A 27200-nucleotide genomic window follows, 5' to 3' on the forward strand; every position below is an offset into this window, starting at 1 on the left:
GAGCCTGAAGTGTGGAACGAACTCTTTTTAGTGCCTTTTAATAGAGTTAGTGAAGCCCACTGTGGTTTTCAAAAGTATATTCTGCTTTCATATCACCAGTGAATACTGGCACTTTACCAGGAGCCTAGTACTGATTTTTGTTTTCTGCTACTTAATATCTTCAGATGGATTCTCTGTGTGCTGTTGAACTGAATTAGTGGCTGCTAGGAGTGCACTTGTGTCATCCCAGATCTTTTGAGTGAGCCCCATCAAGGCTTTCCTCAGTGTGCTTGTTTGTGTGGCTTTTTATCTCTACCGATTCTGTTTTTTGTTTTCCTGGTGTTTTTTCCCTTTACCGCATCTGAAGCATCTAGGTAGAGATGTCTTGCCACTTCCTTGTTAACCTGCTTGTGGACAAAGGACTGCAGTAGAAATGTGATTTATCTTGCTTTTAATAAAGCATTAAGAGTATTTCTCAGCCTAACTTGAAAAATTATTTCAAGTTCTCACAAGCTGGTTGAAGAGAAAAGCCATTGCTAAGGCTGCACACACAGATCCCCATCACTGCAGTTGATCGAAGTAAGCAGCATCTCAGTGCAAGAAAAATCATTCTGATAAGCAAATTCGATGGAATTCAGAGAAGAGCAACAGGAATTAATTGTGGGCTGGAGGAGTTGACTTACAAACAGAAAACAAAACCAAGGCCTGGTCTACTCTTAAAAATTAGATTGACCTACCAATGTCATTCCCGACTGTGAAAAATGTTGTGCCCTGACTGCTGTAGGTCAGTGCCACTGACCTATAGCCATAGCTGTGCCACTGAAGTGTAGATCGACCGTTAAGTGCTGAGTAAGTTGGGGAGAGAACATACGTGTCTGCAAGTATTAGGTGCAAACATCAAAATAAAACAAGAATTACTTAGGGAGGTGCGCAGCATTATTCCTGTTAATAAAGGGTTGAAATTAAGGAAAACCGTGCCTATGCTGAACATAAAAAATAAGACCTAACAATCCTTGTTAGTCCATGGAATAGTCTTTAAAGGAAGTAGTTGAAGGCCTATTGCTTGAGCCATTTAAAACTAGGAGATATGGCATTAGCACAGTGTTTCATGAACTTTGGTCCCTGAATCACAGTGGTCTGCCCAGTCTTTCCTGAGCATAGCAGAATGAAACATAAAAAACAGAGAGATTGGGCTGATGGAAGATGCGTCCTTTAGAGCATCTTTTATATGTTGGTTTGTAGAATGAAAAGGTGGAAGAACCACCACACTAGCAAGCATGCTGTAGGACAACATTGGTTTGGGGGTGGCAGGGGAAGGGACTGGATGACCCATCAGGCCTTTTCAATCCCTATTTGCGATTGTCTACAATTTCATTCTGTTTTTGAAGCAGATGCCAAGAAGCAGAATCAGTCGGGCGTGTCTGGAATGGGTCTATCCTCCCAGCCCTTGGCTCGCCCACTGCAGCCTTTACAGGCGACTCCTCTGCAGCAGACAGGTGTGCCAACAAGTGGGCCTTCCCAGACCACCATACACGTACTACCTACAGGTAACTTCATTTTGTATAGTTCCGTGAATGTGGCGAGTGGCTTCTGAAACCCAGTGCTGTTTGATCTCTTGGTGTTAACTTTTTGAGATGACTGTACAGACCCTGTTTTTCAGCAGGTTTTTCATCTTTTTAGTGCCAGCCAGACCTTCCTAACCTCTTTGGGTTCTTCCAAAGCTGTAGAAATTGAAATTTTTTAAGCAGAGAAAGGTGGATGAGTCCGTCTGGAAGGGGCTAGATGGCAGAATAAGCTATTGTCCTATAAGCTGCGTCCTTATGGGAATCATAGAATAGATAGAGAAGTCCTATTGGATGATCTAGTCTGTCCCTCAGCCAGGACAAAATTGCTCCTCACAATCCAATAAAGAAACATGGTCCACTGGATAAGACACTTCTAGAAATTATTAGTAATGTTGCAAGAAATGTCCAGCAAGGAGAGCTGGAGGGGCCACTGAGGTGCCAGCTGTATCTCTTGGATATTAAATATTTGTCTTCTCTGTTTATCTAAAATGTGTATATTTTGGCATTTCTACATTATATGAAATTTAACACACATACTTCAGTTTTGCTCAGACCACATTCCTCAATATCCTCCTTAACCCCTTAAAAGTAGATGCACTTAATGTAACATTTCATAGACTGCTTTTATTTTTCACAGCGCACGTGGATCAGCTGTCGAAGATGTCTGCATTCTGGAATGGGGATCTCAGTTTTAATCCTTTTGACTCCAATTTGTGGTCCTTTTTATTTTTCCAGCTCAGACAACAGTGAATGTAACGCATCGTCCAGTGACTCAGGGTGCTGCTAGGCTCCCCATACCGAGAGCCACTGCTAACCACCAAGTGGTCTATACTACCCTTCCTGCACCACCAGCTCAGAATCCAGTGAGAGGTGCCGTCATGCAGAGCCCTGGTTTAAGGCAGGTCAGCCCACAGAGTGCAGGTAAGAGGTCCTTTTTCATGTATATCCTATTACTGTGGAAATTGATAATATCAGGATGCTCATTTGATGCCCAGATACCTCTCACGATACTATGCAGAGTTGTGGGGTGAATTCTCAGCTTATGAAGACATGAGAAAATCTCAGGTCAATAAGATCATGGGTCTTTGAAAACATTCCTCACTCAGGCATGTGGATGAGGAAAGGCTGGATAGGTATCTCCTCAGACAATGACACGAACAGCCATGCACTTCTGGGTGATTTGTCCAAACTATGGACGAGCATATAAGGTAACTCAACATCTAACATGCACCAGTCTTGTAAAAGTGCAGTGCTAGGGAAGTGGGAAAAGTCTCTTTTATTCTTATGCAGTAAAATTCTTAAACCCATATAGTAAGTCAGACATGGCTTACCATCAGAATGCTCAGTTTCAGTGTAATTCCATAACAACCTGTAGTGTCCCATACTGTGTTTTTGGACCCTGTTCCAGTGAGATTTATCTTTGGCTTTATTTACCCCTGTATATCTCCAGGGAGCTGAGATTTCTCACCAATCACAGCATGAGCTATGATGCATGCTGGCTGTAGATGTCAGCAAGCTCAACTCCGTACTGTGAGAGCTTGATTCATATATCCCCCAGTAGAAAATTCTTTTCTTGTCATGAATGGCGCATGTCAACCATAAAGCGCTTAAACTCATGCAACAATTCAGTGCTAGATTTTTAATTGCTATTTATAGTTCCTCTTTTATCATTTCCCTCCCTTCCTCTGCTATGGATGGTTTCTACACTGACAAGCATAAATGACCACATTCACTAGTTGTCCTGAGAATGAGAATAGACTCATACCTCTGCAAGGCTGCTGGTTCCATAGCTCCTGCTATATACTGCCTCAGAATGTTCTGTGCTTGAATAGTATGTGACTGCACACCATGCCTTTGTGCTAAGTTAATTGATCCACTGCCCTAGTTTTAAAATTAGACTTTTTGGCAGATAGAATACCAGAAAAGACTGTAGGCTTTTTTGCAAGAGAAATATAAACTGTGTGTGTGTAATAAATTACTTGTGGTTGTATTGCCTCAGGCTGTGAGTATATCAGATTGCACTAGCTAAGCAGTCTTAGGTCTGGTCAGTGCTTGGGAGCTCTCCACAGAAAGTCAGCATCTGCAGGAAATAGTGTTCTTCAAATGTTTCTCCATAGATATTCCACAGTTGGTGCGCATGTACCCAGTGCCCTTAAGTTTGGATTTTTTTGGCCATTAGTGTCCATTGGGGGCCATGCTTCCACCTGAGTGTCTTCATGCTTCCAGCCAAGGCATGAAGACCCCAGCCACCCTCACTTCTCACCGCTCATGGCTATGAGTCAGAACTTGAAGCATCCAAGACTCCTTGTTCACTCTGCAGTCTACCCATTCTTTTGTAAACAATTGTAAATAGTTAGGTACTTACTCAGTGTTAGTTTAGCGATTTTTTGATAACGTTTCTCTTAATCTGTGACATAAACAAAACCTATTTGTTTTTGACCAGGGGTTTGTCTACATAGCAACTAGACATCCGCAGCAAGTCCGTGCCCACCAATTTGGGCTCACAGGGTTTGGGCTGCGGGGCTGTTTTATTGCTGTATGGACTCTGGGACCCTCCCACCTCACAAGGTTCTAGAGCCCAGGCTCCAGCCTGAGCCCAAACATCTACACAGCAATGAAACAGCCCTGCAGCCCAAGTACCACAAGCCCAAGTCGGGGGCCAGCAGCAGTTGTCTAGTTGCTGTGTAGACATACCCGGAGAATTTGTGCCCATAGCAAAACGAGTCATTATGACTGAACTCAAATCTCCAAGATTTCAAAATTTCCTTTTATATGAGGCGGCAGTGCCCCCTAATAATGGGCACACCAGATGCTTATTGTGTCTGGACGAGGGGCACGTAACAGACAGATGTCACTTGTAAATCTTTTTCTAAGAGAACCCCAAGAACCTGGAAACTCAGCTGAAGATGTTCCTGTTGGAGAGGTTGATATATTCCTCTTCAAATTCCTGAGCACATAGTTTCAAAAAGTGCTCCTGCCAGCTCTTCTGCTCACAAATATGAGACAACCACTTCAAAAGCTTCATCCCTCATTAACTGGTAAAACCGAAGAGAACGGGGAAAAAAGAGCACCAGTCCCACAAAGGGAAGAGATGTAGGTCTCCATCAGATCCTTCCTCAAGAGGCCACAAATCACCTCAAAAAGGGTAGCTCAAGGCACCGGAATGGTCCCTCTGGCACTCATTCAGGCACTGGTACCTGTGCCTCTCGACCCCCTTCCTTGGTATCACAGAAGTCACCTGGAACCAACCTCTCAGCCCCAAGGCTCCTGGTATAGATGTCTCTGATCCTGACTATCCTGCTGCTGATGCCATCCACTCACCTGACTACAATAGCACCAACTAACTGTACCAAAATACTACACACTGTCAAAGGACCTCATGGTTTGTTTGGTACTGGACTTCTCTTGGTGAGTGGTAGTGAAGGCACCTCTTCCAGCACCGACTGCTGTTCTTTCACAGGAACTGATCAGAGCACAGTGTGAGGGTGTTCCTTCCAGCTGGAACGGTTTCTCATCTCTTGGAGGACTCTTGTCATCCCCAGGCTCTGCTGATAGTAGGGAGGAGACACCAGTTCATTCTCTGGATATTCTGGCTAATACACGTCACAAATGGATCGATGGCTGATTTTTTATTACCCCAGACATAAGACCTCAAAGAGGGATGTTACCTCTGGAATCCACTCCCATGGCCATCCACTCAATATGCCTATCCTTGCCCTTAATGGGCAACATGGGGACTTCATCAGGTTAGAATACTAGTGGCAGCATCCCAGTACAGTGCTAGATCCCCTTACCCACCACCTCACAAGGGGTTATTAAAGGCAACTCAGTGCCCATTCCTGTCAACCAAGCAGACTGGTCATGGTTCTGATGAGGAGTTACAGATGCAGGACCCCCCCATCCTGGCACCCATCGCATTGACATCTGCCGATGAGGCTGTGGAACCCATACCACAACCACAGATGACCACAAGATGTTCCAGGACTTGTAGGATGGCTCAGACTGGAGTATCCAGTGGAACTGGTCTCAGAAAAATCACACAAGCTCCTGGAAATCCTTCACACCTCTGAACCTGGACGATTTGCAGTGCCCATCAATGAGGGGCTTTTAGCACCACCTAAGTTGCTCTGGCAGGTGCCCACTTCTTTGGTACCAACATTAAAATAAGCAGATCATTCCTACCAAATTCTTTCCCAAGGCTTTTAGCAATTTTACACTCACACCTGGGTGGGTCATTGGTTGTTGCAGCACCTAACAAAAGGTGTAGCCAAAGACAGCAGAAAGCAAGAAGTCCCAGGAACTAGATTTATTTGGGCAGAAAAATTATTAAACATCTAGTGTTCAAATGCAGATCACCAATTACTAGAGCATCTTGGTGAAGTACAGTTATTTAAATTGGGACTCCATCTCTTAAATTCATCAATAGGTTTCCTCAAGATAGCAGAAATAAGTTTGTGCCTCCGATTGCCGAAGGTCAGCTTGTGGCACTTGCATCACTCTGAGACGCCCTTGATACTGCTGACAGCATATAGATCCATGGCTACCTCAGTTGCCATGAGGAGATTTTTCTTAGCTCCCATCGTCAGGAATCCCTGAGGTACGAGTTACAATTGAGAATCTTCTGTTGGAGGGATGTGGACTTTTTAATGTAAAGACTCATGAAGCTTTACACTGAAGGACGTGAGTGATGCTGAGGTCCCTAGGAGACTGTAGAGGGCTAGTCACTGGTATGGTTATGAAGTGCATGAGTCTTGGGTTCACTCTTCAGGATTCCCTGGAGAGGTGCAGAACTCCATAGAGGATTTACTGATCAACAAGTCAAACTTTTTCAGTGAGAAAACTGATGAGCCTCTACACTCGTTGAAAGACTGTAGATGGACCCTTCACTCCCTGGGAATTTACGCCCTGCCCCAAAGAGAGAACACCACAGACAAGTATGTAGGCCAAGCCTGCTCCCGCCACAAATATTCCATCACCAGTGCCCAGCTGAGCCTCTGCACAAGAGTTCAGATACCTTGATTTTCATCCCCCTCTACTTCCACGACCTTCACCCATGTGCTAAGGGCTACTTTTGATGCCTCAGTCAAGAACTGTCTACCTTTATTGATGCCAACCACTTCTGTCTCCCCATCCCCAATCTTTGGGGGCCTTCTCACACTTTTTGCCTACAATTGGGACTCTTATCACAACAGGCAAGTAGGTTCTAGAAACCATGCACTATGCTGACTACATCAAATTTCTCTCCCTTCCTCCCACAAATCTCCTTCCCAGCCCCTCTCCATGGACCGCTGTCACAAGGAAATTCTTTGGCAAAAGGCAGAGTCTCTTCTCTAATGAAGGGCAATAGAACAAGTGCCATCTCAATATCAAGGGAGAGGGTTCTATTCCATATGTCTTAGTCCCAAAAAGTGACGAGTGGAGACCCAATGAGGACCTTCAACAACTGAACATCTTTATTCGAAAGCCAAAATTCAGGATGGTTACACTAGCATCAATAATCCCCTCCCAACAGGAGGCAATGTGATACACACGACTCTCAGTATGAAGGATGCCCTGTTTTCATGTAGATATTCATCCTCCCCACAGAAAAAATTCATTTCCTGGTAGGTCAGGAACACTACCAGTTCAGAGTCCTTCACTTTGTCTAGCAACAGGTCCCAGAGCATTCATGAAGGTGTTATCTGTGGTGGCAGTCCAGACAAGATGTCATGGCTACTCAGTCTTCCCATACTTGGATGACTGGCTCCTAACAGGTAGTTCCAACCCTGCAACCGGGACAAGTCAGCAACTTTGTTCCTGCTTCATCTTCTAGCAGCAGTGTCTGTATGAACAAAGAAAAGTCCACTTGGAGTTTTTGTTTCCCAAAAATATCCCCCCAAGCCACTTCACCCCCTTTCCTGGGGAGGCTTGAGAATAATATACCAACCAAATAGGTAAACAAGGTGAGCAGAGACCAGACCCTTGAGTTTTTAGGACACTAAAAACCAATCAGGTTCTTAAAAGCAGAACTTTATTATAAAGAAAAAAAGTAAAAGAAGCACCTCTGTAAAATCAGGATGGAAGGTAATTTTACAGGTTAATAAGATTTAAAACACAGAGGATTCCCCTCTAGGCAAAACTTCAAAGTTACAAAAAACAGGAATAAACCTCCCTCTTAGCATAAGGAAAATTCACAAGCTAAAATAAAAGATAAGCTAACGCGTTTCCTTGCTATTACTTACAATTTTTGTCATCTTGGATGCTTATTTCAGGCAGGGTTTTAGGAGATGGTTTTTCCTGCCCTGGTCCCTCTCTGTTCCGGAGAGAACAACAAAGAGAGCACAAACAAAATCTCCCCCCACAGATTTGAAAGTATCTTCTTCCCTTATTGGTCCTTTTGGTCAGGTGCCAACCAGGTTATTTGAGCTTCTTAACCCCTTACAGGTAAAGGAGGGATTTTATGCTACCCTTAGCTGTATGTTTATGACAGGAGCAAGATCCCTTCCCCTCTGCCTGGAATTAGTGCATCAGAAATCACATCACTATCCTAGCCACATACTATTAGGTGTTCAGAGTTCTCTAGCAGACAAACTCAGCAGGAACTTCTCTGCAGACCATGAGTGGAAATGCACAACTCTGTCCTGAGCAAGATATTTATTCAGTGGTGGACTCCTCAATGGGATCTCTTCACATCGCAAACAGGAAACTTCCCCTGTACTACTCCAGGGTAGCTATGGGTCACAACTCCCAGGGCGACGCTCTCCTGTTGTTATACAGACCAACTCGGATATGTCTTTCCTCCTATCCCTCTGCTACCACATCCTAGACCCTTTTGGTTACTGGAACTTCCGAGACAGTCAACCCATCCTCCTATCAGGATCTGTCCCTTCCCAGATTTTGTAACTCAGGAAGACTGCAAAATCAGATACCCCGGTCCAGACCCACTTCACCTCACTGCCTGGTTTTTGAATGAGCATCAGAACTAGAACAATCGTGTTTGGGAGCTGTCCAAGTCACTCTTACTCAGAGTAGGAAAGATTCACCCAGCAACTGTTATGTAGCTAAATGGAGATGCTTCTCTGCCTGGGCACAGCACAATCACTCTTCCTCAGAATCTGTAGATAGCCCAGTCATTTTAGATTATGTCCTGTCATTGAAGAACTCGGGTCTTTCTGTTAGCTCACAGCAGGTTCATCTTGCAGCAATCAGTGCCTGCCTTCCTCCACTGAACAGGTGTTCCGTTTTCACTTGCCCAGCAACAGTTAAATTCCTAGTCAGGACCTTTCTGCAATTGATCAAGCCTACGCCTCAATGGGACCTCAATCTCATCCTGTCAATACTTACCAGACCACCATTTGAACCTTTGGCCACATGCTCTATGTCCCACCTTTTCCCTGAAGATTGCATTTTTAGTTGCTGTTATACTAGAAAGGTGAGCAAGGTGGGAGCACTCTTGGTTGATCCACCAGATATACCATTTTTCATAAAGAGAAGGTCTCCCTTCACCTTCATCCTAAATTCCTCTCTAAAGTAATTTCTGAATTCCGTGTCAACCAACCTATCTGCTTACCTCTTTTCTTCCCAAAACTCCATGCTTCTGTTGATGAGAAAAGTTCTAATTTCCCGGATGTCAGATGTGCCCTGGCATCCTACCTGCAAAGGACCAAACTAATTAGAAAATCACCAAGACTATTTGTCACTATAGCAGAAAGGTCACGAGGACAAACAGTATCTTCTGAGAACCTCTACATATATTTCTGGTTGCATTATCATGTGCTACTAATAAGTGTGTGTATGTGCCCCACAAGGGGTTAGGGCACACTCCATAATAGTACAAGCTACTTCCACAGCATTTTTACAGGAGGTACCGATAGTGGGCATATGTAGAGCTGCTCCCTAGAGTTCCAGTCACACATTCATAAAACATTACACACTAATTCAAGCCTCCACTGCAGATCCAGCTGTGGGGACTGAAGTTCTTTGAGCATCTTTACTGACTGCATCCTTGCATCGCCCCCTCCCCCCAGTCTGAATATTGCTGATCAGTCATCCACATAGGGACCAGCACTCAAGAAATGGAGGTTACTTACCTGGTAACTGGAAGTCTTTTTCATGATGTGTGGTCTCTTATCTGTATTCCACTACCTGCCCTTCTTCCCCTCTGCTTCAGATCTTATTGGATTTGTGGTAAAAGAAATCATTGGAGAGGCAGACGTTGGCCCGCACTGCCCTTACACCCTCGGTCTAGAGCATGAGGACGTCAACTGCACATGTGTGAGTCAATGGGCACTGCTTATTAAGAACTCCAGACTCTGGTACAGGGCATGCATGCGTACCCCCATGTGGAAAACAGGTAGAGACCATATGTCTCCAAGAACTTCCCATTACAGGTAAGTAACCTTCATTCCTGTACAAATGCGAAAACACTTTAAGTGTGAACCACAGCAAAGACAATCATTTTATACCCAGTAGAGACAACCTGAACCACTTAAGAAGTGCCAGAAGTTTCAGAGGAGGAAATCATCTGCTGTCTTCTCTCCAGCTTCAACATCATCAAGGCAGAATGTTTGACTCTTTGGTCAGGAGTGGCGTACAACTTCTGTTGCATTTTCTTATTATATCCCCTCCATATGAGAACAGTTTATTTCATTTTTGTGAGGTCTGGAACACCATCCGTAAGGTCCTGTAAATCAGAGGTGGGCTATTCTGTCCAATTCCAGAGTCTCCCCAACACCCACCCACCTTCCTCACCCCTTTTAAGGGACCCCTCTCCCAAGAGCATGCTACATCAGAGGTGCAATCACTTCTAAATCTGGAAGCAGTGGAAGAAGTACCTCAATAATATAGGGGAGAGAGAGGTTTTACTCCCATTACTTTGATTTCCAAAAAGGAAGTGGGCTGGTGCCCTATTTTGGTCCTGAGCCAATTGAACACCTTCATTCACAAGCTCTGGTTCTTTGAGTATCATCCCTATGGATGCTCCACTTCTGGTGTACGTGCACCCTATGCGCCTTTGATTGGAGATTTTCAGTAGCAATGTCCGTTAGGCCTGTGAAAGCGCCCTGCCCTATACCGCCTTATGCCCCGTACTGAGGCTATATAGGGCCAACCGGGCGAACTGCCTTCAGTTCCCTCTCAATCACCTTGACTTGAAATAGAGCATCTAGCCATGCCAGCTTAGCTGTTCATTAAGCTTGCCTTCTAGTATAGTTTAGCCCTTATCATTTTTTAGTTTTATTTCTTTCATTTGGAGGATTTTTATTTTATTCCCTCATTTTTCCCCTTCCTACCCTCTGGGGAGGAGGCCCCTTTCCTCCCTTACAAAGATATGCCAGGATTTAAGCATTGTCTCACTTGCCAGGACACTATCCCTGTCAGTGATGGACATTCCCATTGTATTCACTGTCTGGGGGACAAGCACATCCCTTAGTGTAATTTCTGTGAAGCCCTCAAGAGCAATGCTAGAAAAAATTGAGATCAGACTCAAACTACTCACGATGGCATGCTCTTTGTCCTGCCTCTAATCCAGGTCAAGGAACCCTCTGCCCCATCTACCTCGGCATCACATTCACCCAGACCTACGAAGGAGAAATCCTCAGAAGTTACTGGGGAGGCCTCTAAGAAAAGGAGTTTCAGTTCTCCTCACAGAGAGCCTGCCTCAAAAAGATCTTGGTCTTAGTTTAAACTAACTGTTTCTAAACCCTCCAATACCAAGTTGGATACTCTTGAGGCTTCAGGCTCCTTCAGTACCAATTGTGGCTCTGAGGTCCTCAGTTCTTCCAAGAGCCACAGTTGCAAACATGCTTCATTGCCTAAACAATCTTTGGTACTATTTTAGCCTAACCAGCGCAACAAGGAGAAGCTGTCTGCTACTAGCAGGGCAGTACCGACGGACTTCCCTATGCAACCTTTGGTGCCTAGCTGCATGCCCAGTTCAGTACCACAGACGGCTAAATGGCCTTATGCTTCACACTCTTCGAGGCGCTCAGTATCATTGGTACTGACGTCTTGTACGAGGCATTAATTTAAGTAGATCCCTCTTCCAGGTAAGATAATGGAGACGATACCACAGGACTTTAGGTAATCCAGGGATTTGCATATCTCTGATGAACCAGAGTCTTCTCTCTTAATGGGTACTGAGCTCTGATTGGTACCGAGATCAGTCACTGGAGTTATATATCTCTCCAGTACCGCTGGATTCTCTGCCAATTTTGGAGGTAGGTGGGGCTCCCCCACGGCCCCTTTGGACATTCAGGAAGATTGCTCATCAGACTCCCTTGTCTCTATCCAGGATTCCTCTATCTACCATTACTGGGGCTTCCTCCCTGATAATTACAGGGAGCGAGACTATTTACACGAGGCATGAACACCAATTAGTGACAGCCCAATGCCTTATGGTCCCCCACAGTGGCCATAATGGGACCTTTTGGCTATTCATTTTCAACAGTCTCCGTGAGACCCTACCCTCGTCATCGGGACATGCAATCTCCTAATCCTTCTGTTCTTCCTCAATTGCAAGAGGAAACATTTGAAGAACAACAGGCCAGAGCAAATAAGGAAACTACTCCACAAAATAACATCTTTTCAGGGCCGAATGAGGCCCTGGATGATTATTTCAAACAATTCCAGGACCTGGTGAAACAGATTGCAGATCTCACTAGAGGAGGTCTGGGAATCCCAAAATAAACTCTTGGGACATTCTGCAAACGTCACCTTCCATGAGAGTGGCTTTACCCATGAGTGAAGCCCTCTTAGATCCTATCAAAACTATCACACTCCAGCAACTCACCCACGTGCAAGAGAGATGATAAAAAGTGCTACAGTAACTCCTCACTTAAAGTTGTCCTGGTTAACATTGTTTCGTTGTTACTTTGCTGATCAATTAGAGAACATGCTCGTTTAAAGTTGTGTAATGCTCCCTTGTAATGTCGTTTGGCAGCCGCCTGCTTTGTCCACTGCTTGCAGGAAGAACAGCCCGTTGCAGCTAGCTGGTGGGGGCTTGGAACCGGGGTGGACCGGCAGCCCCCTATCAGCTCCCCGCCCCCCTAAGTTCCCTGTGCAGCAGCCGCCCAGCAGGCTACCAATTGCCGGAAGTTCAGCTGTCCCTCCCCCCACTGCCATGTGCTGCCCTCTGTCTTGGAGCTGCTCCCTGAGCCTCCTGCTTGCTGTGCAGGGGGAGAGGAGGGGAGGAAGGGGGCTAATGTCAGGGTGTCCCCCTGGCAGCAGCTGCGTCTCAGCTTGCTGATTAACTTAACAAGTCAATGTACTTAAGAGTGGGGTCAGCATACTTAAAGGGGAAATGCACATCTCTCTCTCTCTCTCTCTCTCTCTCTCACACACACACACACACACACACACACACACACACACACACACACACACACGGTGTGTGTCTCTGTCTGCCGTGCTGTCTCCCCTGCCTCCATTCGTGCTGCCTTGTAGAGTGTGAGGCTACATTAACAACAATGTGTTAACCCTTGAGCGCTCAGCCGAGTGCTAGTTCATCATTTAGCAGCAAGGCATTTCCTGGGAAATATCCCACCCTCTGACTCCTCCACCTCAACCAAGCTTCACAATCATCATTGCTGTGTACAGTATTAAATTGTTTGTTTAAAACTTATTGTGTGTGTGTGTGTAGTCTTTTGTCTGGCAATTTCCCCCCCCCCCCCCCCCCCCGGAACGTAACGCCCCCCTTGCCTCCCAATTAACATTAATTCTTATTGGGAAATTGGATTTGCTTAACATTGTTTCGCTTAAAGTCGCATTTTTCAGGAACATAGCTAGAACATTAAGTGAGGAGTTACTGTATGTCCCAGCGAAAGACTCCAATTTTTTGTTTTCACACCCCACAACCAACTCTTTGGTCAAAGTTGCAAATGAAAGTGGCAGAAAGCCCCACTTTAAATCAACCCTGTATGACAAGGACCAAAAGCTCCTTGACCTTTTTGGCCATAAACCTATTTATCCTCAACCCTGCAATTTAGGACAACAAATTACCAGGTATTAGTGGCAAAGTACAATCACTTCAATTATTCAAAATTTACTTTTTATTGAACATCTTCTAGCAGAACAGTGGGAGCAGATTCAGGCCATCATAACCGAAGATCAAATATTGGCTAGAACTTTGCTACAAGCTTTCCTAGATAGACTTATGTGTAATGCTGGGGAGAAGCCGGTGGTCATGGTACATGTAGGTACCAGTGACATAAGGAAGGATGGGAGAGAGGTCCTGGAGGCCAAATTTAGGCTGCTAGGTAAGAGATTGAAGTCCAGGACCTCCATGGCAGCATTCTCTGAAATGCTTCGAGTTCCACACCCAGAGCCAGCTAGACAGGCAGAACTGCAGGGTTTCGATGCGTGGATGAGACGACAGTGTAGGGAGGAGGGGTTTAGTTTTATTAGGAACTGGGGAAACTGTTGGGAAAGGGGGAGCCTATACAGGAAGGATAGGCTCCACCTAAACCAAAATGGAACCCGATTACTGGTACTTACAATTAAAAAGGTCATAGGGCAGTTTTTAAACTAAGGGCTGGGGGAAAGCCGACTGATGCGGAGGAGCACGTGGTTCGGACAGAGACATCCATTAGGGGAGGATCTATTAATGGAGATTCTCTATGTCCTAGTAAGGATGAGAGGATGGAAGATGATAAAATACAGGTAGGATCTGATGAGAAACAGTCAAATGAAAAAGAATCCCATTCAATTACATCATGTAATGGTAGACAGCTAAAAAGTGACAAGTTTTTAAAGTGCTTATGTACAAATGCTAGAAGTCTAAATAATAAGATGGTGAACTAGAGTATCTCATATTAAATGAGGATATTGATATAATAGGCATCACAGAAACTTGATGAAATGAGGATAATCAATGGGACACAGTAATACTAGGGTACAAAATATATCGGAAGGACATAACAGGTCATGCTGGTGGGGGAGTGGCACTATATGTGAAAGAAAGCATAGAATCAAATGAAGTAAAAATCTTAAATGAACCAAACTGTACCATAGAATCTCTATGGATAGTAATTCCATGCTTTAATCATAAGAATATAGCAGTAGGGTTATATTACCAAGTACCTGACCAGGATGGTAGTAGTGACTGTGAAATGCTCAGGGAGATTAGAGAGGCTATAAAAATAAAAACTCAATAATAATGGGAGATTTCAGCTATCCCCATATTGACTGGGTACATGTCACCTCATGACGGGACGTAGAGATAAAGTTTCTTGACACCTTAAATGACTGCTTCTTGGAGCAGCTAGTCCTGGAAACCACAAGAGGAGAGGCAATTCTTGATTTAGTCCTAAGTGGAGCACAGAATCTGGTCTAAGAGGTGAATATAGCTGGAACGCTTGGTAATAGTGAGCATAATATAATTAAATTTAACATCCCTATGGCGGGGAAAACACCACAGCAGCGCAACACTGTAGCATTTAATTTCAGAAAGGGGAACGACACAAAAATGAGGAAGTTATTTAAACAGAAATTAAAAGATACAGTGCCAAAAGAAATCCCTGCAAGCTGCATGGAAACTTTTTAAAGACAACATAATAGAGGCTCAACTTAAATGTATACCACAAATTAAAAAACATAATAAGGGAACCAAAAAAGTGCCCCTGTGACTAAACAACAAATATAAAGAAGCAGTGAGAGACAAAAAGGCAACCTTTAAAAAGTGGAAGTTAAATCCTAGTGAGGAAAATAGAAAGGAGCATAAACTCTGGCAAATGAAGTGTAAAAATATAATTAGGAATCTACTAGAATTCTTTGAGGGGGTCAACGAGCATGTGAACAAGGAGGATCCAATGGCTGTAGATTTTCAGAAAGCCTTTGACAAAGTCCCTCACCAAAGGCTTTTAAGTAAAGTAAGTTGTCATGGGATAAGAGGGGAGGTCGTCTCATGGATTGGTAACTGGTTAAAAGATAGGAAACAAAGGGTAGGAATAAATGGTCAGTTTTCAGAATGGAGAGAGGTAAATAGTGGTGTCCCCCAGGGGTCTGTACTTGGACCAGTCCTATTCAACATATTCATAAATTCTCTGGAAAAAGGGGTAAACAGTGAGGTGGCAAAATTTGTAGATGATCCAAAACTACTCAAGATACTGAAGTCCCAAGCAGACTGTGAAGAGCTACAAAGGATCTCACAAAACTGGGTGACTGGGCAACAAAATGGCAGCTGAAATTCAATGTTAATAAATGCAAAGTAATGCACATTGGAAAAAATCATCCCAACTATGCATATAAAATGATGGGGTCTAAATTAGCTGTTACCACTCAAGAAAGAGATCTTGGAGTCATTGTGGATAGTTCTCTGAAAACATCCACTCAATGTGCAGTGGCTGTCAAAAAAGCGAACAGAATGTTGGGAATCATTAAGAAAGGGATTGATAATAAGACAGAAAATATCATAAATCCATGGTATGCCCACATCTTGAATACTGTGTGCAGATGTGGTCGCCCCACCTCAAAAAAGATATATTGGAATTGGAAAAGGTTCAGAAAAGGTTAACCAAAAATGATTTGGGGTATGGAACAGCTTCCATATGAGGAGAGATTAATAAGACGGTGACTTTTAAGCTTGGAAAGAGACAACTAAGGGGGGATATGATAGAGGTCTATAAAATCATGACTGGTGTGGAGAAAGTAAATATTTACTTGTCATAATACAAGAACTACGGGTCACCAAATGAAATTAATAGGCAGCAGGTTTAAAACAAACATTTAAAAAAAAAAAAAAAAAAGGAAGTATTTTTTCACACAACACACAGTCAACCTGTGGAACTCCTTGCGGATGTTGCAAAGGCCCAGATACTCGCACTCGGATTTTCCTCAGCCCCGAGATTATTTTTGAAGGTTCTGGCAGTGGTTGCTACCTGTCTTCATCAGAAGGCAATAATAGTTTTTCCATACCTTGACAATTGGCTGATCAAGAGCCAGACTTACAGCAAGGTTCTTTCCACAATACAGACAGCCTTGTCACTGTTCCTCAGGCTAGCTATCCAGACATTGATCCCTGTACCTAGACTAGAATTCATAGGGGCATCCTTAGACGTGGTAACAGCCAGAGCCTGCCTCCCTATAGACAGTTTCACAATTCTATCAAACCTTACCACAAGGATTCAAATAAGCCTGCAGACTTCAGCAAGAAATTGTCTCCAACTTTTGGGACATACGTCAGCTTGTTCCTTTGTAACACATTACGCAAGGTTACACCTTTGCTGTTTCCGGGGTGGTTCAGAATGTTTACTCGCAAAATAAACACAGTCTAGACAGACCAATATCAGACCTTTGTCAAGTAAGAGACTCCCTCTATTGGTGGAAGACCCTCACAGTGTCTGTGCAGGTGTCCGCTTTATCCAACCATCACCATAACAACAAATGCATTTTGTTGGCCTGGGGAGCACATCTTGGTGCCAGATACCATTCTGGGACACGTGCCTTAGAAGCTCGTTTCACATTAACCATCCACAGCTGAGGGCACTCAGGAATGCCTGTCTTCACTTTCTCCCATTAATCAGAGACAAATCAATCAAAATCATGACACACAATATAGCTTTCATGTTTTACATCAGTCGAATAAGGCGAGCGAGATCCCCTTCTCTTTGTGATGAAGCAATAAAGCTATGGCACTGATGTAAAGCCAATCACATCATTTCGGCAGTGAAACATCCAAGCATATAAAACACCATGGCCAACACACTCCGCAGATGCCTCTCCCAAGATTGAGTGGGAGTTGGACTCTCAATCACATATTTCTGACCTGGGAGTTTCCAGAAGTGGACCTTTTCACCATCATCACCAACAAGAAAAGAAGACAGTTTTGTGTGAGGGGGGGTTGAGCCTTCACTTTCCTCATTCCCTGGATAAAGAGACTTCTGTATGCATTTCCCTGACACCTATAATACTAAATAGTGAACAAGATCAAACAAAACAAAGCCAAGGTCATACTAATACTTCCAACACAGCCAAGGCAGGCCTGGTATCCTTACCTGGTTCACCTAGCCATTTGTCAGGCAATCAGCCTTCCGTCCATTCCTCATCTCTTCTCTCAAGATGCTGATTGGACTCCTCATCCCATTCTGGGAATTCTTCACCCCAAGGCTTGGCTCCTTGATGGTTTGCAGAAATAGAGACTTCCTGTACTGTGGAGGTATAACATGTTTCTGAACAGTAGGAAAGAATCCACACGAGATATTACCTTCCAAAGGGGAAGAGAGTCAACCATTGGTGTAACCAGTGGCGTCTTCCATCCATTCATTCTTCCCTCTTGGCTATGCTGGACTACCTTCTGAAATTGAAAAAGACAGGATTATATGTGAGTTCTATCAGTGTCCACTTGGTGACAATAACAACCTTTCATTCTCCAGTTGAGGGTTTCTCAGTGTTTGCTCATCCCGCAATAGTGAGGTTTATCAGGGGGCTGAGGAACCTTTTTGCTAAGGTTAAAGAACCTGCTCCTGTTTGGGATCTGAACTCAGTACTTAAGTGTCTTTTGAGACCTTCCTTTGAGCTGATGGCTACCTGTTCCCTAATTAACCTATCCATGAAGACTGCCTTTTCAGCCAGATGTGATATCTCAAAGAGACTGACAGATTCACCATCCAGATTTACATTCCCTGTACCTCACGACATGGATGCTGCCTGGTTAACAGCAGTAGAGAGCACCTGCTCAGATGAAGTACAGAACATTCTCAACCACACTAGAAAGGACTCCACTAGGCTTGCTTACTCTGCCAAGTGGAAGATTCTCTTTTTAGGAGCAGCACCACCAGTTACCTCGATTTCAAACTCAGCTACCAGATATACTGGATTGCCTTCAATCAATCAAGAACTCTGGGCTATCTGTGAGCTCCCTGAAAGTCTACCTAGCAGTCATTTCAGCTTTCTACTCTTCAGTTCAGGCGTATTTCACATTTTCACACTCTACAGTAGTTAGGTCCTGAAAGGCCTTGTCAAGCTGTCCTGCAGTAACTCAAGAGCGTGAGTACCAACCTCAGGGCGGACTGTTAGGAACCAGCTCACAAATCCCAAATTGGCTATGCAGTCTATACTTAGATTTCACCAACCAATTATCAGGTGTAAACGCCTCAGGTGCACTGTAACAGCCTAACCATGGAGTCATAGAGAGTCCCCTTGGGTACTCCAATCTATATCCAATCTAAGCAAGCCTACCTTTGTGGTAGATGGTCTCTTACACCACAAATCACAGCAATATTCATGTTACTTCCAGACTCAAAGGACCAGTCACTTACCCCAGGTCAGTTGCACCTTAAATCTCACACCAAAGACACTTGTAGCGAATCCTATAATAAACTATATACAGATTTATTATTAGGAAAAGGAAATAAGAGTAATTTACAAGATTAAAGCAGGTAAACATACATACATAAATGAGTTACAATCTTAAGTGTCAAAAGATAATAGAAGCTTCTAAAATAAGCAACCTGTGTATGTCCTTTAGGGCTGAGCAGCTGGGGATCCCATGCTTATGCCTATAAACCTTGCCCCCAGAATCCAATCAGCAATGAGATACAGTTCCTCCTTGTTAGGGGTTTTTATTCCCTTCCCACCGTCTGCTCTAAGCCACAAACTCCGCTGATAAGTCTACCAAATGAACTCCTCCTATCTTCTTGGTAGGGTGAGAGTAAACAGCAAAGCTTTTTGTCCTCTTTAACGTTCCACTCTAGTCTGTTGGTGTCAGTGGGCCTTCCTTGTTGGGCAGGATATAACATCTTCTGTTGGAGATGAGCATTTCACATTAGTTAATGTCTCTCTCCTGTCTTGTGTTTTACACAGTTACAAAGGTTTACCATGCAAATGCTTAAATGTTACCATACAATATGGGATACAGAAATGAGATTAGTGCATGCATCAACTCATAAGCATTCAATAAAGTCTAAATACTACACACATTCTTAGAATTCTAATACCTATTTTAAGAATACTAACACACAGGTGAGCCAGACTGATTCCAGCTATGTATTTGTCAATATTCAGTTGAGGCATGGGGATCTTGGCATGAGTTAACACCTTGTTTGCCAGCATCACAGGTGTTCTGAGAGTATATCCCCAGTCCCCGCACCCCAGCAGGCAGCAGTGTGCCATTAAAAATCCTGCCCGACCTAGCCCACTCTTCTCCGCCCCCCGCCTACCTCTCTCTCTGGCGGGGGCAGGGGGCAGAAGCAAGCTTGGTCCTGCCGGCTGCCGCTGTACGGCAGGCTCCGCCGGCAGCCAAGTTTTCCCCTCCCCCGCCTCTTCCCCCAGCGTGCTGCGTCGAGCCCTGCCTCCTCTCCCTCCCTGACGCCGATGGCCCTTGTGAGGGAGGGGAGAAGAGCAGCCCCAGCGCCCTCGCTGCTCAGACCGGTAAGGAGGCGGAGAAGAGGCAGGGGGAAGGGGGGTAGGAGTGGGGCGTATCCCTCCAGCCCCCTGCCGTGAGCTGCTCAGGGCTGGGAGCACCCCCCTGATCCCAGCCCACCCCCCCAGCCCTCTGCCCTGACCCTTGCACCTCAGCCCCCTGCATCCTCCCCACAACCCCATCCCTGATTCCTGCACCCTCCACACATATACCCAGCCCCCTCACACCCCATGCCCTGACCCCTGCACCCCCTCACATGCCCCCAGCCCTCTGCCCTGACCCCTGCACCCCCTTGCACCCCAGCTTCCTGCATCCCCCCCACGACCCCATCCCTGACTCCTGCATCCTCCACACATACCCAGCCCCCCCATGCCCTGACTCCTGCACTCCCCACACCCCCTGCCCTGACTCCTGCACTCCCCACACATACCCAGACCCCCCACACCCCATGCCCTGACTCTTGCACCCCCCACATCGCCACCCCCCACCCTGAGCACCAGGTTGGCAGCGGGCTGAGCGGGGCCGGCAGCCGGGACCCTGGCTGGCAGGAGCCAGCAGACAGAACCCCCAGACCGGCAGCGGGCTGAGCCACTCGGCCCACTGCTGGTCTGGGGTGCCGGCCCCACTCAGACTGCTACCAGTCTGGAGTCCCAACCGCCAGCCCGGGGTTCTGGCTGCCGGCCCCTTGCCAGCTGGGGTTCCGGCCGCAGGCCCCGCTCAGCCCGCTGCCGGCCTAGGTGAACTTAACCCTAGGCTGGCAGCGGGCTGAGCAGGTCGGCGGCTTAAGATCAGCATTTTAATTTAATTTTAAATGAAGCTTCTTAAACATTTTGAAAACCTTGTTTACTTTACATACAACAGTAGTTTCGTTATATTATATATAGACTTATAGAGAGAGACCTTCTTCAAAACGTTAAAATGTATTACCAGCACGCGAAACCTTAAATTAGAGTGAATAAATAAAGATTCGGCACACCACTTCTGAAAGGTTGCTGACCCCTGGGTTAATGGATCCACATTTGAGCTACGTGTTCCCTGCTCCAGGTTTACATTAAAACAGCCTTTTTAGTAGAAATAACATCTGCCAGAAGCATAGGAGAAACACAAGCTCTAATGGCAGGATCTGCATTCACTGTTTCTCTTAAACATAGAGTAACCTTGAGACCTCACCCAAAGTTGTTGCTGAAGGTAGTCTCTGATTTCCATCTCAACCAAGTAATATGCCTACTTATTTTCTTTCCAAAGTCACATTCCAATCAAGGGAAAGTAAACTTTACACCCCAGGGTGCCTTCTTTCTTTCTGAATAGAACTAAGCCATTTAGGATATTCCCTGAGATTATTTGTAGTTTATGGGGATAGGGTGAAAGGTCAAATTATATCAACATGTCTGATTGTATTTCAAGATATATTGCATTGTGCTATGAAATAGCAAACTTGGGGGAGAGAAGCAGCTCTGTTTGTGTCTCCTTCCCCTTTTGGGGCCCATCCCATCTAGCCTTTTCCAGCTGTCTGAGGAGCAGTTTCATAAAAAATACTTACTTAGCTTTCCTAAAGGGTCAGTCCTCTGGCATTCTGATTGGCTGGCCCAAAGTATTGACTACTCAGGGTCCTGATTGTACCTCTTCTCTCCCCCTCGTGTCTTTGTAGGTTTGACAGTGCGAATGCCTCAAACAACTGCCTATGTTGTGAACAACGGGCTAACACTTGGATCTGGAGGCCCTCAACTCACGGTGCATCACCGGCCACCACAGGTGCATGCTGTAAGTACAGTTATCCATTGCTTCAAAGTGCCACCACATTTGTGTCACTATTCACAGGTTTGTCTCAAGATAAAGGGTTTTCAAAATATTTCATGATGTGGACCACATGTTATTCGAGGCCTTGTGGACTCCTCCCATTTCATTCACAAAGCTGCCACAACTAGAGCAATTGCTTACATGGAAAAGAAATCCTAGGATTTACTGTGATTTAGCAGCATGAAACAAGGAGAGTTAGACCCATGTGACCTGCCAGCTCACCATCAGCAAGTGTGCCACAAAGCCCCAGTGGCCTACATAGCAGTTTGAGAATTGCTGCACTTTAATACTAGATGTGTGCCAGGGCCCTCCTGGGATCAGGGTGTGCTGAGAAAATGTGCTAGGTCAAAGAGCTCAAGTCTTCAAGGGGTGAAGGAATACGGTCTGTGATCTCAGCTGCAAATAGGGATAGCTACAATGGAAATCATGGACAATTTCTCAAAATAATCAGCATTCCTCTGCACTGTTCTGCCTGCCAGCCATTTCTTGTGCCAAAGATGAGCCCGTGTGGGGATGAGAGGGCTCTGGTTCCTGCCGTTTCTCAGCACAATTATTCGTGGGGTTTGTGTCTGGGTGCAGGGTGCTAAGTGAGGATTGTTCTTATCTTAGGCTTACGCTGTTGGTGGTGGTTGTGTATGGACACAATGTGATCCACTCCTTACTCAGGGCTGTTTGGAAAATAACAGGGTCAGCACCGGTTTTGGTTTTCCATTCTTTGTAATGCTGAATTTAACCCCTTCTGAGTGATTTGTCTTTTCCATAATAGCTGACACTGGGTCAGATTGACTGCTTGGGATAAGTTGGGGACAGCTCCATTAAAATAAATGGAACTGTGTCAGTTTACACCAGCAGAGAGCCTGGGCCACTGGGTTTATTTTTTATCATTTTATTGTTTAGCAGAGTTGGAATCAAACATGTCTTGTTAGACGACAGCATCACCTCTGTCCATGGAGTTCTGGGAATAGCAGCTGTTAATGATATCCCTCCACAAAACGAGTCTGATTGCCAGGCTCGAACTCCAGACACCATTCAACTTCAAACACTCCCTCCTCAAAATTTATTAAAAGAAATCAAACAAAAACTGTATAGCAAATTGAAAGTGCATAAAAACTAGCCCAGTGTGAAATTTCACACTGTAAGGTTTGTGACATGTAGTGTGTGGCAGGACTCTATAGTCCAGTTCTGAACTCCTCTTAATTAACTCCATAATGTGGCCAGAAATGTATGAATATTTGTTTTTCTCTCTCTCACACACACAGTTCCAGTGAAAACAGGTCTGTAGTTTTATTTGGAAACCTTCCCTGCTGTTGGGAATTCAAGCTGCCTTGAGTGAGACCATTAAACTCACCCATCCTACCCCGGGGAGAAAGGCAGTGGGTAAATAAAAGGGTAATTCTCAAATACCTTTTTTTGAACAGTCACTGGTTTGAACTTCAAATACAGCTCCATTGGTAAGAGAGGGCCTTGTGTTCAGATCCTCCCAGGCCTTACCTGCCTTGAAACACGAGACCTTCAAGCTCTTCTGGTTTGATAGTTATTAGCTGATCCAATGCCTGTTGAAGTCAATAGGTGCCTTTCTATTGTCTTCAATTGGTGTGTTGGGTCAGGCCTTCAGAATGCATCTGTGTTGGAAGCAGTGATGTGTGCATCCTTCTGCCCTCATTACAGACTGACCTTTTCTCTTATCCCTTGTATGTCCCTTAGGAGCCGCCACGTCCTGTGCACCCAGCACCACTGCCAGAGGCCGCACAACCACCACGCCTGCCCCCTGAAGCTGCCAGCACCTCCCTGCCTCAGAAGCCACAGCTGAAGCTGGCACGAGTGCAGAGCCAGAATGGTATTGTACTGTCATGGAGTGTCATGGAAGTGGACCGGAGCTGTGCCAGCGTGGACAGTTACCATCTGTATGCTTACCATGAGGACCCGAGTGCCACCATGCCTTCCCAGTGGAAGAAGATTGGGGAGGTAAAGGCCCTCCCGCTGCCTATGGCATGCACTCTCACGCAGTTTGTATCTGGCAGCAAATATTACTTTGCAGTTCGGGCTAAGGATATTTATGGACGCTTTGGACCTTTCTGTGACCCCCAGTCCACAGATGTGATCTCTTCCCAGAGCAGTTAAACCAGAGACCTTTGGAGCCATTAAAACTTTCCCACTATCAAGAGTGACTCCAGTTTGGGATTTTAATCCCATACATGAAATTCACTGTTCAATTCACTCTCTTTAGGATTATTTTGGACAGCCCTGTGTGATACACTACATCTATTGAGAACCCAAAGCAAAATTTAATTCTCAGCCTGCAGCAAGAGAACTTATTTTTCTGGACAGCTCAAGCCTTGGGAATTTGAAATCTAAATGTTCCTCTTCCCCTATGGCTGCTTCTTTCAGAGATACCTGCCCTATATCCAAGGGGATTCTGGACAACTGGGATTCTGCTTCAGACTGGGAACAGGATCATACATTGCACAGTTTGCCCGAAGCAAACACAACTCGTCTATGACGTGCTGAACAGTTACAATGGCGCTAACATGAGGACAGGAACAGACTCACTTGCTCCCTACAACTCAGTAAGAAGGTTGTGAGGGGAAAGGATTCTGGGTCTGACTTCTTTTGAACTGGAAGATTGAGTAGTTTGGATTTGTTTATAAGATGAAACCATTCTCCAGAGGGAAAGAAATCTTGAGTCTGTCCAATGCAGGAGGGGTGTGCATAAATCTGGAGGTGGTGCAAGAAAACCCCCACTACTCTCCACTCCCCACCTCCCGGTTAGAATCTGGGAGTATTATCAAATCAGGTCTGAAACTGGTTTGTAGAGACTTCATTCACATTTTCTCTTTGTAGCTCAGATAATTCTCTGCCCCCTCCTCATACTTCCAGCCCTGTTTTTTTAAATTTATTTTGTGCCTTAAAGAGTAATTTCAGAAATAAATGTAGCCAGATCTCTGTTGTGTTGGTTAGGTGTGCTATTTTTTTTCTTCACCCGTTTAGCCTCCTGTTGCTGCTCCTCTTCCTGGCCCCAATACAATTGCTCTATTCTGACAGACCCCAGAAAGTGTAGCACTGGTATCTCTGGGTTCATTCGCACCTGTGATATCATTCAACGCAACAGACAGTTCTTGAGTGGCTGGTTTTATCCCGTGAAGATGGTTAGTAGGTTATACAGACAGTATTCTGCATCAGCACCCTTCCCTGTTCTCCTGGGAAGGCTGAATGCTAGATTGGCCAAAGGAAATCTGTGTGGCACTTCCATTTCATCCCACATGCTTTGGATACTGTATTAATACAAAAAGGTATCAAGATAATGTTGGTTCCCCATCCCCATCTCTTCTCCCAGCCCCTAGTCTGTCTCCACTGGATAAACAACCAAACCCAGAACACCGTTTTGAAAAACTTATTTCATCCATTGGCCCAAAAGTTGTAGAGCAATTGCAGACTTCAATAGGGCCTTTCACGATGCTTATGAATGGAGTCAAAAGGAAAGCTGCTTTTCCACCATGCATTTGTTGTGGCTTGATTTGAACAGACCCACAGATCTACACACGCATGTGGCAGATATGATTCTACCTTGCCATCTGTCGGAAGAATAAAGCTGGTTTGTCTTCTCTCCTGCCCAGCAGAGTCAAACAACTTCCTGGGCAACATCCTTTACCCATTTCACTGCCTTGCCCAGCCACAGTAGAAGCCTTTTTGCTCTCTTGTCTCTTGAAACTACTGGATTTTAAACTATAAAATGAGGTTGGAAAGTCTAAATGCCAGAACATGCTAATAAAATGTATTTTGGGAGTGTGGGTTCTTTATTTTGTTCCTATAAAGAACTTGTGTCGGTAAAATAACACTGTATTGTAAAGCCCCCTATAGGGGCCCCCATCCTTTTCTATGTAACATTTATGCTCTCGCATGCCCATCACTTCTTCCTGTTGCTGGGATTTTCATTCCTTTCAGATGAACAAGAAGCATTCTCTCTTGTGGAACTTCTGTTTTATCTTTCGTGTTAGCAGCTGTAGTCAGGAATATCACTGATCTCAGTGAATAAATGTTTAGGAATTCAAGTATCCCAAGAGAAGGTTCACACCTGTTCATTTTTTCCACAGTATTTAACCCTCCACTGAATAACAGCCACCTCCATTTCCCTGGTGCGAATAATCAATAATGCTTTGACATTTTCTGGATTTTAACCACTGTTCTGTCTGCCACCTTCAAGGATAAGACCTGCTTAATTGTATGTTTTAGGCTATTTATATAAAGTTGGATCTTAATGCGGCCAACTGTCTTTTTACAGTGACTATCTTAGGGCCATTTAGACATATTTAGTTCTCCTTAGACTACTTTTAATAAGCTGTCTGGAGCAGTACCAAAGGAAGATGGAGGACATTTCAGTGCAAAGAGAGATTGTAGTTTAAAAGGGGGCAGGAGAGGACCCACACCCTAAGATGGATGCTGCTTGTTTAACATCCTCTCCATTGTGACTCCAGTCCACACCATTCACATGTGAGCATGTCTGTAATATGTGTTTTGCCCTCATTCAGTTCTTGACTGTTATTGGCCCTGTCTTGCTGGAGAGAGGTCCCCTTGGCTGACTTTCCATTCCTTTCATCTGATGGAAATGGTGGTTATCAGGAATGTCCTAGCATTGTGTGTGTTGGAGATTTTGTGCAACCTGTTTTTAGCTGGACTGGGTGCTTAAACAAAGGAAGACGGAAATGCAGCCAAGAATAATTCTTTAAATCTCAAGCTGATTTAGTGGCCCTGAAGGGAACTGTGGGAAGCAGCAGAACTGGGTGAATTGGCTTTAGATGTGGTTCTAGTCTGAAAAGTGACTGTAATAAGTGACCTGCTCAGCAGATCTGCTCCCAGTCTGTGTAGTAGTCATTGATGTGTTTTAGCCATATGGGCGACTAAAAAGTTTCCGCTTATTCTGTGGAGTCAACACAACTATGGGAGAATGATTCTGCTTCACCCAAAGAGATGTTAATAAATTGCAACTGCTGAAACTTTAATTGGTGGTGACAATGTGTTAATCAGCAGGAACATAGTTTGACTTGGAAGCCTCCAAACGTAGTCAGGTATCAAAGTTAGCTGATCTGGAAATCAGAGACAGTAAATAGGAGACCTCATTATGCCATTTTACAGTGTCACTTTCAGAATAGAATTGCTCTCTGCAATGGGCATTATCTCTGTTATGTTAGCCAATAGGAGCTGTGCGGAGCTCCTCAGCTGGAAGTCACGCTGTGGCCCCCTACATTACCCTGTTGTGGCTACTTCTGTTTCTTTTTTGTTAGCCCATAGAAGCAATAAAACTGTTTTAAAAACTTCTGCTTGTAACAGACATTCTGGAATAACTGGTTACACTGCAAAATACCTTCTTTCAGAGTATTACAAAAAATATTTGCTGGACTGCTTAGTACAGGCCTGTAAATGAAGTGCGTTTTTAGGATGGAGCTCTCTGTGGAAGTGTTTGTCCCAGTTAGGATTGTTGGAAGCCTCAACACTTGTTTTTAAATGTACTAAAATATCTAAGTGACATT

The 27200-nt window shown here is 44.7% G+C and overlaps 1 protein-coding gene across 1 annotated transcript in view; it reads left to right on the plus strand.

Moving 5' to 3' along the window:
- The window catches only part of ATF7IP (activating transcription factor 7 interacting protein), an 87978-nt gene extending 64008 nt beyond the window's left edge, over nt 1–23970 (plus strand). The window contains exons 12-15 of the mRNA XM_065407981.1: nt 1368–1526; nt 2280–2465; nt 21527–21639; nt 23380–23970. Of these exons, the coding sequence (XP_065264053.1) occupies nt 1368–1526; nt 2280–2465; nt 21527–21639; nt 23380–23796 (875 nt within the window). The 3' untranslated portion in view covers nt 23797–23970. The remainder of the gene's footprint in view (nt 1–1367; nt 1527–2279; nt 2466–21526; nt 21640–23379) is intronic.
- The last annotated feature ends 3230 nt before the right edge of the window (nt 23971–27200 follow it).

The sequence above is a fragment of the Emys orbicularis genome, chromosome 1, assembly GCF_028017835.1.
Source record: "Emys orbicularis isolate rEmyOrb1 chromosome 1, rEmyOrb1.hap1, whole genome shotgun sequence".
Lineage (NCBI taxonomy): Eukaryota > Metazoa > Chordata > Testudines > Emydidae > Emys > Emys orbicularis.